This window comes from Stigmatopora argus, chromosome 10 (genome assembly GCF_051989625.1).
Source record: "Stigmatopora argus isolate UIUO_Sarg chromosome 10, RoL_Sarg_1.0, whole genome shotgun sequence".
In the NCBI taxonomy this organism is placed as follows: domain Eukaryota; kingdom Metazoa; phylum Chordata; class Actinopteri; order Syngnathiformes; family Syngnathidae; genus Stigmatopora; species Stigmatopora argus.
Window position 1 is genome coordinate 5166345 of NC_135396.1, and position 15504 is coordinate 5181848.

A 15504-nucleotide genomic window follows, 5' to 3' on the forward strand; every position below is an offset into this window, starting at 1 on the left:
TGTTGACTACTCTGGTTTTAGGCCAACATCTCCTCATGTATAGTGTGGCCATGTGGCCTAATGGATAAGGCGTCTGACTTCGGATCAGAAGATTGAGGGTTCAAATCCCTTCATGGTCAAGGTCTTGCATTTGGTTATCTTCTCCTGTGGCTTTGTTGACTACTCAGGTTTTAGGCCAACATCTCATGTGTAGTGTGGCCATGTGGCCTAATGGATAAGGCGTCTGACTTCGGATCAGAAGATTGAGGGTTCAAGTCCCTTCATGGTCAAGTTCTTACATTTGATTATCTTCTCTGTGGTTCTGTTGATCACTCAGGTTTGGGGCCAACATCTCTTTGGGGGTAATATGGCCATGTGGCCTAATGGATAAGGTGTCTGACTTTGGATAAGTAGGTCGATGTTCTCTTTCGTTCAAGTTCTTGTATTTCGTTGTTCATTCTTGTGCCAACGTTGATTACTTAGGTTTTGGGCCAACATCTTTCCATGTGAAATGTGGCCTACTGTACTTCTATTCTAAAAGGATAAGCTGGCTGACTTTGGATCAAAACATTGATGGTTCTGTCTGTTCAATGTCGACGTTGCAAATTTGGTTGGCCGAGACTGCTCTTCTGTAGAGCATTTCCAAGATCTTTGAGTATTTCCATTCAATGGTCTTCACAAGGTCTTTCTTGTGTGTTGAACCAACATGGCACCCTAAGACATAAACAAGACTTTATTTTCAACCATGTATTGTTGTTGGGCATTTATAGAACACTATACCATGGGTTAGAATCCTTTCATGGGTTATTCTACGGTCATATTACAGAAAAACATGCTCAACCTCCAAAGAAGTTCAGACAGTTCAGACTGTCCTTACAACTATTCTTCTCACTCCTATTAGACAGCAATAAAATAAATCTTCATTTCATGTGGGTGAAGAGACGCTGAATTTATAATAAGCCTAGCTTGCTAAAATTGGTAGATAGCTTCAGTGGGGCAAAGCTTCATTGAACATTGAATAATGTGTAGCTTAGCTCACTACATTTTCCAAGTAGCTCATCCATTAGCATTCACGAGACGCAGCACCGACCTCCGCCTGACCCATGCAATGGTGACATTTAAATAACGAGCGTCAGGATTTTATTTGCGTCCACTCTTTTAACGGCGCGTCACGGCAGCAAGCTTGCAAACGGGAGCAAGAATCTTTGGGGACGGTCGGCATGCTACCTCAATAGCTCCTTGGTTTACTGTCCCCTACGCCATTTAGCTTTTACGACGGCGCCATCATTCACAGGGCGTAAGGCCCAAATGATTAAAAAAATGAGATCAACCTACTGTCCGCTCAGATGCACGCCGGATGCAGCGCCAGTTTGTTTTTGAAGACGCTTAACTTGCAGCCAGTCTGTAAATGGATCTGCTTTCGACTCAGAGTTGCTACAAAGTGCGCGACAGGCGGTGCCCGTTTTAGTGTGCAAGACATTGCTCGTTACTGGAAAATTTAAAAGTGATGGCAGGTGTTCCACACTTCTTTTTTCTTCTGGAAACATGCATGGAGCTTCAAAAGCCAGGTTTTGGCGGATGCTTTTCAGAACAAACCTTCCACTTATTTTCTAACCTATACATCGTCTCTTCTGCTGTTTATATCATTTCAATACACCCTAAAAATTGCACGACTGTTTGCCCAACAAATTCCAAGATCTGGTAAAAGCAAGGCTGCAAGCAACACGAGCCTGATTGCCAACTATGGCAGCTCATTAGTTAACGAGAACAATTTATCAAGTTTTCTTATGCAATTGCTTACTGACAAACTGTAGATTTAAAAAAAAATGAATTATGCCACTTTTTCTTTGACTATTCTCAAATACTGTCACAATTTATCGGTAAACTCTTACGATTAAACAGATTGGATGTCTATCACCGTCAATGGAAGCCACTCAGTTAAGCACAGCTTTATATGAATACTTTTCCTTGCTGCAACTAAATACATAAAACGGCTGCCCTCATTGGTCCAAAATGACAAGATCACTATTGTCTGATTGATGTGACCTAAATACTCACTACTGTACTTCTATTTTAAAACTACACACTGACCTCTTATCTTTTTCTCGCGTTATATGAATTATATTCAGATAAAAGGAGGTTATTTATAGCCAGCAGGATTTAAATGTCACTTTAATCAGTATAAACACCAATTATTTTATTCTCCACTGATTTGAGTTTTTGACAGCGAATATGCTAGCTATTAAAAAAGGTGGTTCACCCCTTTTTATTTTCGTTTTGTCTGTCATGGCACATTTTTATTGTCATTGAGGCAAATCTGCCATTTAAGACATTTGCATATGATAGTGGAAAGGAATTGCAGACGGGAAGTCGGCCATTTTGCTTCTATGTCGCCATTTATTTTTGCTCAGCAGTATTTGCAGGCCAGTCTGCCCGAGGTGAATTTATTTGGATTATGATTCTAGCCGTAACACGCACGCCGGCAGGCAGAAAGCAAAAATATGGCCTCGCTCTGCCAAAACCAGAGTTCCTAGCAAGAAGTTTTTGTCAAAGATGTATGATAAAACTTCACCTATCCAGGAGGAGCACAGTGAAAATAATGCCGAAGGTGCTTCTAGTTATCAAAACTTTTTGAACATAGTTTGAAAGTACAAGATAGGGGAGGGTTATGAAATACGATTCATAACAAAAAGATTCTACCAAAACGTTGCAAGCTGCAACCAAAAAGATTTCAGCAAAATAATGAAATTCAAGTAAATAAAGCACAGGAATACTATTATTTAACGACAGTAAACAAAAAATAAAATAAACAGGGGAGACACACAATGAATAAAGAGGCAAAACATTACTCACCTGAACAGGAGTCACAGAACAATACTTCCACCAAAGGCATGCCAAAACACGGGGCTTTAAATACACAGACATAGGTTGATGACAACCACAAGTCACACAAGGGAATGGCAGGGAAGCCAAGAGGGACACATCAGGCAAAAACATACAAATCACGCAGAAAAACACACCCATCCACCAACCCTAATAACGTGACACTTCATTTTTGTAATAGTGTAAACTTTTCACATATATTTGGTGGATCCAAGCCGGTAAAGTTCGGGTTCACGAGAATGTCAACATTTTGACGATCTTAATCTAACATTTCCATATCTTGCATCTCTAATTAAATTGACCTTCATGCAAATTGTTCATTGGCAAACTCATTTAAATTCACAGCAGAAGGGTAAAGAGCATGGTGATTGAACACCCATTATAGTTGATGGCACTAAAAAAGTTAAACATGGTCAAAAAAAAGATGGCTAGCATGTTACTTAAGGTAGTAAGTGTTCTGTTATTTAGATTAATGGCACAGACGTGACCTTTTGACGCTGAAATTAGGATGTAAACTGTGTCCCCATTGAGCTTGCGTTTGAAGGCCACAGGTCGCAAGCGTTCATTAAAATTTGAAGGTTGCTACAAATCCAAACTCTATGTGGGTCCTTGTCAGCCATTTTGAGGGCGCAACACTTGTATAAACCAGCTTAAATGGTGGAATTTATAAGCAACATAACTTGACGCAATACAAACGTCATTTCATTATTTTTAGTTGATTAAAATAAGATGTTATTTCACTGCAAAAAACTGAATTTTAATGTAGTAATTAAAATGTGTAGATCCAAAATCGGGCCCGTTCTCGTCATTTCACGTCAGTATTGTAATTGGGAGTAAAATATTTTAGTTTTGGACTTTGATTTAGGATTAAAAGTGTTTTTGGCTTTTTAGTTTCTTTTCCAGACAAAGTGCTTGCAGCCAAATCAAGTCAAATCATTCAAATCGGGTAAACTCGTTTATGTAAATCTGAATATTTCAATGTAATTTGAATGCATGTAAAATATAAAACATACTCACACAAACAGGTTTTCTCCGGGTACTCTGCTTTCCTTCCACGTTCCAAAGATATTCAAGGTAGACTAAGTCGCCCCTAGGTATGATTGTGAGAGTGAATGGTCGTCCGTCACCTTGTCCCCTGCGATCGGCTGGGATAGGCTCCAGCACCCCGCGCGACCCTATTGAGGATAAAGCAGTTCAGAAAATGAATGAATATTTCAATGTAAAATATAAAACATTCATGACAAGTTCTGAAAAAAAAGTCACAACCAAACAGAACATAAACACAAAATATTCCCTTTATTTTTTTTCCTTCTACCTTCATAAGACTACACAAGATGTAGCTCTAAGCGGTATCTACAGTTTGCATGTTATTCATATACAGCTCGCTTCTTGACTCGCCTTGTTATTTACACGGTCCGAGAAGAAAGACGGAAAGTAAAACACAGTGTCGGGAACTCAAACATAAGAAGTCTGGACCTTTAGTGGGTGGGATAAAAAAATAAAAAATAAATCAAAAGGAAAAAAAAAACAGTTCTCAGTGCAGCAAACATTGAATATACAAACCAAAATGACACATTAAAAAAAATCAATCGGACACACGAGTCGCACGACTGTTTGAATGGAGAGATTAAAAGTCACGTGACCATGTTTTCATCGTCCTCAACGCCCAGCTACGTGTAAACAGAATCAGGAACACCTGCCGGTCCGCTGCGTTGCGTTCCCGTAAGGCAAAGCGCACTGCGTGGACCAAAAAAAAAATGGACGCCTCCGTTTGAGGTTCTGACCTTCAAAGTCGAGGGGGCGCCACATTATTTTTTGTCCACGTAGCATCTCGTTCACAAGCACAACTCGGAATACTTTCGTCAGGTTAAAAAAACATTTAGCCCACGTTTTCACTTTATTTGGTGTAGTACAACAACGGACGGTAAAAGGGACACAAATTCACATTTGTCAAGTTCACATCTGTCGTCACTTTGTTTTCTGATCACTACTCACCGACGGGAAATCCAGGAAGTGACCTGGCGTGTTTGTTGTTCGTCACCTAGTGAATGAAAGAAAAGCACTTTGCATTTTCCCCCCCAAAGTAAAACACGTAATAAAAAATAAAAGTGCCGTCATATGCCTTAAATTAGCTCTTTTTTTAAAATCAGCACTCTTGATCATTCCTCAAAAAAACACTGACCTCGCCCGGTTACACGGCGTCTCTCGTTACCGAAGTTTCAAGTAAAAAAAAGGAAGAAAAGAGGTGAATAAAAGAGACGGAATCTCCTTGGCTGAAGAAAAAGACATTATGGAGGAGGCAAAGTCAGAAAATTGTCATTTTGATACTCGACCAGCCGCACTTGGAGGGCAAAGACTGTTCAAGAATCTCCGCAAAGAGAGAAGGAAACTCTTTTAAAACTGGGTATCATTTTGTCTTTCCATTTTAAAGTGAGAAATTAAGAAGAAAACATTCTCAATTTTTGTATTCTAATTACCATTGATGGCGCTAGACTAGAAGTTCAATTCATTCAGGCTTGAGCTACCTGAAAATGGTTGATTTTTCTATTTAGCCTGTTATTCATTTACCTTTAACATTGTTTGTGGTTTCCGATTTTTTTTTAAAAAGCGACATACAATCCATTTTTTCTCCTCTTCATTGTGCATTCTTTGGCCGGTGCGTCTTCCACTCCCCCAAAAAACGGCAATCCTTAAATTCAATTACCCACCGACAATAAATTGTGGATTTTCGCCAGTAAATTAAAAAAAGACAAACCCGGATTGAGCGTGACCTGTTGTTTTTGTCCTTTTTCGTCATCTTTTCTATTCCAAATCAAGTTGCACACACAAAGGAGCAAAACGGCGGCATACCGAAGCGTCTTTGGCAAGAGATCCGCGTGAGTCCGTGCGCGTTCATGTCACCTGCGGCCCATTTCGCTCTGTCTCATGAAGTGGACGTTGTTGACGCTGTCGGCCAGCTCGGGGTACTGCTCGGCCGACAGCACGTAGAAACCGTCGTAGCCTTGCACTCTGCCCGAGCCCAGCAGCTGCTGCTTCTCGCCCTCGGTCCAGGTGCGCGACCCTTCCTCGCCGTCGCGTAGTCTCTGGCGTTCCCGGGCCCACGCCTGCGCCACGGCTCGTTGCCGCGCCGCCTCCAGCAGCCGCGCCTTCTCCTCGTCCACGCTGCTACCGTATCGGGCGTTGAGGCTGAGCGCGCCGAACTGCAGCCGGATGTCGGTGATGCGCCGGGCGCGACCGTTGAGCACGGCGTTGATCTGCGACACCGTCACGTTGACGCCGTTCTCCAGCGTGCGGCGGCCCACCGCCATGCCCAGCAGGGCCAGGTCGCCCTCCACCGAGCCAAGCTTGACGAAGTGGTGCGTGTCCACGCCGCCCACCGTGTAGCGAAGGGCTTCCAGGTAGAAGGCGTCGTTCAGCACGGCCGCCAGACGACGCCCGTCCTCGTTGGCCAGGCTGACGATGTCGGTGCCAACGCGGCCGTCGCGGAGGGAGAACTTGACGCCCTTGCCGAAGATGGAGCCCGCCGAGGCGAACGCCGGATCGCCGTCCGTCTGGGGGCAGCCGGCGCTCTTGGCGTCGTAGATCTGGCCGAAGCGCTCAAGCTTCACGAAGGCCTTTAGCTGCCGTTGAACTTCACACTGGACGCCGAGTAGCGACTGCAGAGCAAAGACAGGTGTTCTTCGTTAATGTGATCTCTTTAACGCATAGTCGACCATTGACGGCAATAAGCTTATGTTTCTGGTTGTGATGTCACAACCAGAATTGATGAAAAAAGAGGGTTTTCCCTGATGTTTTGTTTCCGGTGCAAAAACTAAGAAATGTAAATAAAACTGCAATTTTTGAATGTCAAATTCAGTTTCTGTATGTAAGATGACAATACTGCTGGAAAAAGGAGTGATAGCGGATTTATTTTTTGGGCCAAAATATGAAATGTCAAAAACAAAACAAAACAAAAAAAACTGATTTCAGCGAATTCATTTTCTATTGGAAAATAAGCTTACATTTTCATTTTTTCGACACTGTAAAAAAATACTACGAAATGGAAAAAAGATTTGAGCACCAAATTCAATTTCCATATTAAAATATGATTACATTTTTATTTTGTGACATGGCTGATGTAAAAAAGTGCCAAACATTTTTTGTGTGTGTGTAAAATTAGCTAAATAAGGAGTCGTTGCTTGGTGCAAAATACTGTGAAATGGAAAAAAATAGCAATAGCAGTAAGTGATTGTATAAAAAGCTTTGCCAGCTGAAATATTTTTTTCCTCAATTATTACGGTTCATTGCAACGGCAGCTGAGGAGGGGGGGTGTGGTCTGTCGAAGATTTCGTTGTGAGAAGGAAACGCAACAGAAACATGCCTGATCTACCCCATCACTCCATATTTGTTGACTTGGCGATCAACAAGACCGGGTCATCTGTCCTACAAGCAGACGAGACAGAAGGGGGACGTGCCCACACCCCTCCTTCATCACCCTTCGGCGTACCTTCCGGGGTGTGCCATCATGCGCGCATCATGGGCGTGACCCAAAATGCCAGGACCTCATCTGTCCGCACCCTCGACGGCCATTTTTCATGCTTGGCCAGCGAAGCAAAAATAAACGAAAACAGATCCTATTTTTCCTCTATACAATAACAGATAAGCAATGAGTGAAATTGTGAAATCTTATTTTCTTTTTCTTTTAGTCTGAAAATTACGGTAATAACTTTAATTTAGCGATAAGTCGTGATGATCAATCAAGATTGTTTGTTGTCAGCCTATTGCAGTTCAAATAGATTGTACGTGTATTACCACCAATGGCAGCCAGCGATTAAATTATCCAATGTCACCAAACATAAGAGGCGCGCCCAAAGATCAAGTTATATAACGTAAAGTGCTTCAAAAAAATAGGTGGCGCTGTATGAGTAGGAATTTAAAAAAAAATCTCAGTTTTCTTCCTTTTCAAACTGTTGATTAAAAAAAGACTTCTGACGGGGCGAGAAAAGATGAACAACGCATTTGAATTTGGGGAGCTGGGAGGTGGTGCCGTTTTTTTTATTTATTCTGTCTAATCTACAACCACGACTTTTCCTGACATATCTCCGCTGGAAATATTTGAAATGCAAATGTCTTTGGATTCAAAAAGCCATTTCCTCTGTTGCCTTTGCTGCTTTGTAGATTGGCACCTTGGGTGAGGTTCATGCAACAAGCAAGAGGAGAAAATGAGTCTGCCATCTTTTCGGGATGTGTACACAAGTGGGATTGCACGCGGTGGAAAGCTGCACTTAAACGGTTTTATACCAATAATCTTTCTTCATACAAAAATAATACTCTATATGTACATACTGTATACACGATTATCCAGTTTACTGCAGTATTGACCTCAGCCTTATACTGTATTTTAAGGACTATACGTCGCACTTTTTTAGAAATAATAATGATTTGGCTAGCCTGCAAGTCATACTCTGAAAAACTGTTATGTTAACAGATGCCTATTTCGCCTGTTGTTCACCTTTTTTACTACAGTATTTACCCGTTTTCACGTTTCACGGTTTTTGCGTTTTTGTGGATTGTGTGGTACATTGCGAAAATCAGGGGAGTAATGCAGAACCCCCCAAAAAGGGGGACATAGTATAGTATAGTGGCCCTTTAATGTAAATTTGTTTTTGGTTTCTGAAAAAAAAAATCCCTCCTAAAAATGCGACTTGCTAATTCCAGCTAAAATGTAACGGCAAAACTCAATGCAAAACTAAAACTTATGTGCCAATTTTTCGACTCGTGGCTCCCCAAAAAGGGTGATTGATTAGTTGACTATCAAAATCCAACGTTCCGATCGATGTGAGCTATCAACAAATATGGCGAGTTTGATTTAGAATACTTTCTGACTATTTTTTACGCAAGTGTGACCATGCCATCGGATCAGCGCTCGCTAATGGATGACGCTGAGTTAAAGTGGCAGCCAGAGCGTCTGCCGACACCAAGCTGACGGGCGGCGTTCGCTCGTCTTGCTGTAACCGAAGCCCTAGCGACAAGAGTGGCCTCCTCAATAATTCAGCCAATAGGGGCTGGGGTCTACTTTAAAGCCCTTGCTAAATCGGGGGAATCGGAGCATGTCTGCTAATTCGTAGACCTTGACCGGGGGGGGGGGGGGGGGGGTGGTGAGACTGGAGATGAAATCAATGGCCGGTGGTGGAGGAGAATGGAGAGTGAATTTCCCTAATGGCAGGACAATTACAAGGGCTGTTTAGCTTGACCCCCGTTCCCCGAGATGAGGGCCCGGCGAGACCCGGCACTTCCTCTGGGATGGTGTCGACAGAGCGTGTCTTTGGGGCTAATGATGTCGATCGAGGCGGCAATGTCTCACCTTGGTGCTGTCCCACTCTTGCGTCTTGATCTGCGTGCGGAGAAGTTCGTAGGACGGCTCCACCGTGTCCGTGTTGGGCTTGCGGTAGCCGGGGATGACGTTGTACAGCTGGAAGCCGAAGGTCACCAGCCAGCTGTGGACATCTGCAAAGGAATGAGACATTTAGACAATGCCCTGAATACAATGCTATCTCTATTTACAAATGGTCAGGTTGGCCATTTAGACATGCATGTAAAGATGCCTAAAATAAGAGAGAAGACACTCTTATCTGGTGAGGAGAACGCTGAGTTCTGACTCCTTTGTTTTTAGAAGGCCCTATTTTACATGGCGTCCAAAACAGGTGAGCAGAAGCAGTTTGGACGCCCAAGTTTGCTTGTCTATGTGAGTGGAATTTTCAGTATTATGCAGCAAGAAGGCACACAAACATTATAATTTATTTCAGATCGCAAAACCTGGTCAAGATATAACAGTATGGTTTAAAATTCCTCTGGTCATCGCTTCCTCCTTGAACTCTTTCACCATGTCTTAATCTTTGAAGCAAAGCGTTCTTCCTAGCAAAAGCAAATGTATGAGAAATGATTCTCATAGTTACATAATTCTCAGACTTCTACATAGGAAATATTCAGGTTACGAGAAGCGTAAGGTGTTCAGTGTGTGTTTACGTGTATGTATGTTTACTCAGCTGCCATCTCCAGCAAGTATATCTAGAAAAGGTATTAAAGGTATTTCGGCCCTAAAATACGCGTAATCATGGCAGAGTTATCGATAGATGAACAAATATGACCTACTTGCAGCAAATATTCTGACTAATTATGTAAAATTTGATCATTTCCTTCGGCAGGTGTGATGAAATCTCATGGTGTGCCGTTTAGGATTCGCCGTCCTTGAAATATTTTGAGCAAAGCACACCTGGGGACAATTTTGAAAAGCGAATAAAATGCACAAAACAAAAAAGCAGATAAAGCTGCGTCCTACGGACATCTGGATTGACTAGCTTTCGCAGGTGGTGCTCGGCGGGGGGCCGGGAAGCCTCGCTGAGGCCTAATGACGCATGAGCTAGTCTGTTGCATCGATAATTATAATATGTTGTTATTTCCAAGCAGCTGAGACCTGGGAAATATTCTATATTGTAATGAGATGCAGGAGGCATCTGGGATTGGCAGAATGGGAGTCCTCAAATAGCAGGAGGCACCCTGATACAGCCGTTCACGGAAAACATAGCCGAAGATCTACGGATTGGAGTTTGAACACAAATTGGGACACTACTTACAAAGTACTTGTTTTTAACTCAATGGCCATGAAGGCGAGAGACGTTGTTCATTTTTATGTACGTCTTATTTTCACTAAATCCAATCTGTATGCTATCGTTTAAGCAGTGTGTCATTCTTTCTAACTGTTGTCCAACCGCACCCAGCACGAATACTTTGGCACCCTACTTTTGACAGCACTTGACAAATGCTTCTTGAAATCTTTTGCTTATTTATCTAAGAGAAGCTTGGTAATTTAATGAAATGTATGGAAATGCCAGGAGCATCAATCACAGCAGAAGCGGACACTCCGCAGCCGTACATCAACACGTCCACTTAGCATTCAAATGCCTTCCAGCACTAAATGACGGTGAAGTAAACCTGCAAATAGCACGTTTAATTCCCCCGGTATTTTCCATAGGCGAACAAAGGGGACTTGTTATTTATGATCGAGAGAGCACACGTTGAATAAACACAAAGAACACGGAAACGATTTAGCGGATGAGGCGATTCGAGTATTAGAGCGGATTGTTGATCTGCTTCCAGCGAGGTAACGCCGCGATGGGTAAACTTGGAGACTGTTTCAATAAATCTATTGTGCTGCCACTTTTACTCAGCAGCAGTGAGCTCAGCATTGTTCACAAACCCAAACCCTATAAAGAAGGGGTGTCAAACTCATTTTTGTACACGGGCCAACTAGATCTCATGTGGGCTTATTTTTGGACCAAAAAGTGAACTTACTTGACGCCTTTGACGGTATCCACAGCCAGTTTAAGTAAATTGGACATATATATTTTTCAATAGCAGGCAATGAGTACATTTGGCATCACTTTTTTTTTTCACTTTCTGTTGGTTTTGGGGGATTTTAAGGTTTCGTAATGAACTCCTTGAATGTTCAGCTTCTTTTTATTTTGTCTTTTGACCTCAATGTTTAATCTATGACTTGCCGCAAGTCAAAATAAGGCCTCGACCTAACACTATTTCTCCGAAATGTGGTAAAACCCGGGAGACGGGGTTCTCTGGAGCAAATGTATGCGTGTTAATGCAAATTGCAGGGTGTTCTGAGGCTCCTTGTCACCCTGAAGTGAGTGTCACTTGGTGAGCAACAAAGAGGGGGAAGGGAGATGAGGGGATTTCTCTTCCCCCTTGCCATGTGTAATTTTAGCTGCACAAAAAATGTATATACATTATTGATCAGACTTGTGGGACTCAGCTAAGATTAGCCGGCATTCCTAGAGTATTAATATTCAGCTACATTTACCCAACCAGTGGACATTGGCAGCGACCGGATGTTAAGGTAGCTTTCTTTTTGTGTTTACATTTATGTATTATTTTTTATTACTTCAGCGCAATTTTCGTTCTGAATAACCTTATTGAACCGAATTTGAACGTACCTGTCATGTAACACTTGATCTCTTCGTTGTTGCTGAGCGGGTTGTTGTTTTTGAACATATACAAGTTGAATGGCACAATGTGGCCACTGTTGAGACGTTTCCAAACGTCATGATCGGGCGTGGTCCAGCGCCCGGCCAGGACATCGTAGTCCCTGCGACCCATGTGTACCAGTCTGGTGAGGGGTTCGTACAGGCCGCCCTGATAGCCGATAATGACCTGGAAGTTGGGGTTGGTGTCCAGGTAGACCTCTCCGAACGCCGTGTGGAGCACCTGCTTGATCATATGGCCAGACCCGCTGAAGACGGCTAGAGGCGTGCCGATATTGTCGCAGGCTACGTAGAACTCATCGCCGCTGCTCAGCTCCATGGCGAACAGATGCCCCTGCAGGTCGTAGTACAGCGATGTGATCTCGGAGCTGGTGTGGTTGTACATATGGGTGACCCGGGTGGGGCTGGATAAATCTGCGTAGAAGAACTGCAGGTAGTGGCCCGTGCTGCTCCGGCTGGACACCCGCCGACCCAAGCCGTCGTAGCGGTAGCGGATATTCCAGCCGCTGGCTTTGTTGTATACCTTCACTAGAAGTCCAGCTGAGTTATAGTCAAAGTAGTCATTGCCTCTCTGCCGGAGGAAACCGTCCTCGTCCATCCTGTACTGGATATCCCCCAAGCGAGTTATGCGGTCCCGGATGTCATAACGCAACGGAGTTAAGCGGGCACTGTTTCCCGGGCTGAGTAGGTGCAGGTTGCCGTTCAGGTCATAACTGTAGCGCCACAGGGGCTTGTCATTGATGGAGACCACCTGGAGCTGGCCGTCTGAGTCGTACTCATACGTGTAGCGTGTGGTGTTAGCATAGGGTCCCACCTTTAGCTCCTTGGCCACCACCCGGCCCATGTTGTCGTACTGCACCATCATCCAGTACATGAGGGAGCGGAAGATTTCGTACTGCACCTCCTTCACGCGACCGTAAGCGTCAAAGTGTTTGGTGTGCGTCATCACTGTCGTAGTGATGATCTGGTTGATGTCGTAGTAGATGACGCCGAACTTTCCAAACTGCTCTGCCTTGCCCGACACATCGTCGTAGCGGTACAGGTCGATAGGCAGCGGCGTCTCGTTGATGACCGCCTGCATGCTGGTGACCCGGAAGCTGTTGTCGTAGACGTAGTCAAATCTGGCATTGACCATGCCCTCTTCGCTAAAGCGGAAAATCTGACGGTCGATCAGCGGCCCGATCTGGCGGTAGCGGATGGTGCAGGTGAAGCCCTCGCTTTGCAGGTTGACCGTCTTCAGCATACCGGCCACCTCGTCGTAGGAGAAGCCCACGCGTGTCGTGTCGTAAAGAATCTCCAGAAGTTTGGACAGTTTGCCATACTTGTAGATGATCCGACGGCCCGTGCCGAGGTAGGTGGTCTGCAGCAGTTGGCCTTCCTCGCTATAGTCCTGCAGCACTGAGGCGTTACCCTCGGCGGGCCGGTAGGAGTTTCGGTAGTAGCCGATGGAGAGCGATGTCTCCAAAGTCTGACGCGCCACGTTGGGCATGGTCACAGATGAGAGACGGTCGTTCTTGTCGAATTCAAAGATGTACTGTCTCTGGCTGTAAAGTAGCAGCACCATCGACTGCAACACAATAGGATACAGTTGAACTTTGGCACAAGAACTGGAGCTCTGTGATTGGTCAATTCCGTATTTTACCATGTTACCCCTTTCGGACCATTTTGTCCACGGGTTGAACGATGTTTGCACAAAATCCTGGGTCGTTTATTAACATATATTTTAGTGCAGGCCAAAGCACACAAACTATAGACTTGGTGTGAATAAGCCCTTACTTTCCTGGAACCAAACTAAGAGCTAATCTACAGAAAAACAATCAATCATGTTGATGGATGTGACACACCTTCCACTTTTTCTACAAAAGAACTAAGTTTAAAAGTCTTTAACAATTTGCTCGTAAACGGTGTCATTAGCAACCACTGTGTTAACCTTTTCTAAAGCACCAGATAATTAGCCATTTCGCTCCTGTCTTGGCCTTCGAAATCGCAAAATTCAGATGTGTTCTAAGGTTGTCACAGCAAGATCCAGGTTGGTATTTAAGTGCTTTCAGCAACAGCCGGAAAAGTGACTCGTATCAAGGTGACTGGCTCTCATTAACACGTCTCACATGAGGCCTTCAAAGAACTGCGGGGTCTTACTTTTCCCCACCAACAAATGAGGAAAAAAGGTAAAAGGGATAATACCATTTGCCACTTATCCGAACTATTCAGATCTGAACGTTTTCTGACATACTGCAGTATCAAAAGCGTGACAGTGCAGTGCACCGACAGGATTTAATTAGAAGTTCTGCTGATATTTGTGCCGGAGCCTGATAATGGGGCGCATTACTGCTGAGAATGAATTAAACTTTAAAGCTCAATTAAGTATCAAATGGCATGTTTTTCGGTGACAACGCCATTTCTTACCTTTTCTAGATAAGTGTAGCTCCACGATTTACCATCTGCAAATATCTTGGAGGTAATTCTGCCTTTGTGGTCGTATTCCATGCGTACTGACATGGTGCCTCTCTGGATGCCCGCAACATGGCCTCCGGCAGAGTAGGTCACGTTGACCCCATTCAGGCGGCTGCTCGGGGCCCAGAGAGTGGGTCGCCCGGCGTGGTCGTAGTGGATCCGCAGTGTAAATTTCCTGTGGTCATCGTAGACTTTTTCAGTCCTGGTGATTCGATCGAAGTCTAGGGACAGCAAGTTCCTGTTGTGAACCTAAAGGAGAAGATATGGAGGTAGTCATGTGAAAAGGACTGGTTCCATCTGGACAAGCATGATCAAGGGAGCTACTTTGATAATTACATTTGGAAATAACCTCAGTTCTTTGTTTGCGTGTCAAGTAAACCCTTGAAAATGCAAGCGGGAGCATTCCAAATCACCCAGAGCCCATTTAGGCCGCAATGATCATTAAATCCGTTCCATCCTGACAGCATGTGGGTAAATTCGTGCCAGGTACTGATTATTCTCATTTCAGATATTCGGTAAACTGGTGTGAAGCTAGATGAAGTGGCTTTGGGATTTAGTGGGATTTAGGAAAACAGAATGTAGTCCGTGAGTTCATGAGGGGATTGGCGTGAAGTCAAAAGGATATGTACGAGGGCAGATGACCCCGCCTTCCCGAAGGAAACGACGACCATGACGTGGCCTACGACAAAGAAGAGTCTATACCCCAAATGTAGAGCATTTCTATTCACTGCAGTCTTCTCAGAGTCACATAACTAGAGCCAGCTGGGTAGAGCACTTGCAATACTGCAACGTCATGCTTTGCTAATGACGCTTTCAATATTTGATTGGGCTATGGAGCAAAGTGCAAATGAGGTGGCTACCGACGGAGGCACCGGTCCTGCACTGGCTGGATTTTTACCCATCGCCATCACAGCGCATTGGGCTAACTGGTCACCCTACGAGAGAAAACGTGGGTGCGGCGCCCGTGGTCCACAAATCGTCAGCATAACGACTGGCCCGCAGAGGGAGGACCAAAGCCACCGAGGTCAAATCGAGGATCACAACAAACGCCCAGCGACGGGCGAAATCCAAAACACTTAATCTCTCCCCGTGTCATCGTGGACTTGAAAGATCTGCGAAGTCCCAGCCCTCCCCTCGCCTGTGCAGGCCAGCCACC

General features: G+C 44.2%; 1 protein-coding gene and 2 non-coding genes across 16 annotated transcripts in view; 2 read left to right on the forward strand and 1 right to left on the reverse strand.

Annotated features, from left to right (window-relative positions):
* Positions 1–46: 46 nt before the first annotated feature.
* On the forward strand, positions 47–119 carry trnar-ucg (transfer RNA arginine (anticodon UCG)). The gene has a single exon. It is a non-coding gene; the product is annotated as a tRNA-Arg (tRNA).
* A 77-nt stretch (positions 120–196) lies between these two features.
* Positions 197–269, forward strand: trnar-ucg (transfer RNA arginine (anticodon UCG)). The gene has a single exon. It is a non-coding gene; the product is annotated as a tRNA-Arg (tRNA).
* Positions 270–4139: 3870 nt separating this feature from the next.
* The window catches only part of tenm4 (teneurin transmembrane protein 4), a 164767-nt gene continuing 153402 nt past the window's right edge, over positions 4140–15504 (reverse strand). For all 14 annotated transcript variants that reach the window (XM_077610939.1, XM_077610949.1, XM_077610948.1 and 11 more), the window contains 4 exons: positions 14301–14597; positions 11847–13461; positions 9206–9348; positions 4140–6518 (listed from right to left, as the gene is read on the reverse strand). In XM_077610939.1, the coding sequence (XP_077467065.1) occupies positions 5760–6518; positions 9206–9348; positions 11847–13461; positions 14301–14597 (2814 nt within the window). In that variant the 3' untranslated portion in view covers positions 4140–5759. The remainder of the gene's footprint in view (positions 6519–9205; positions 9349–11846; positions 13462–14300; positions 14598–15504) is intronic.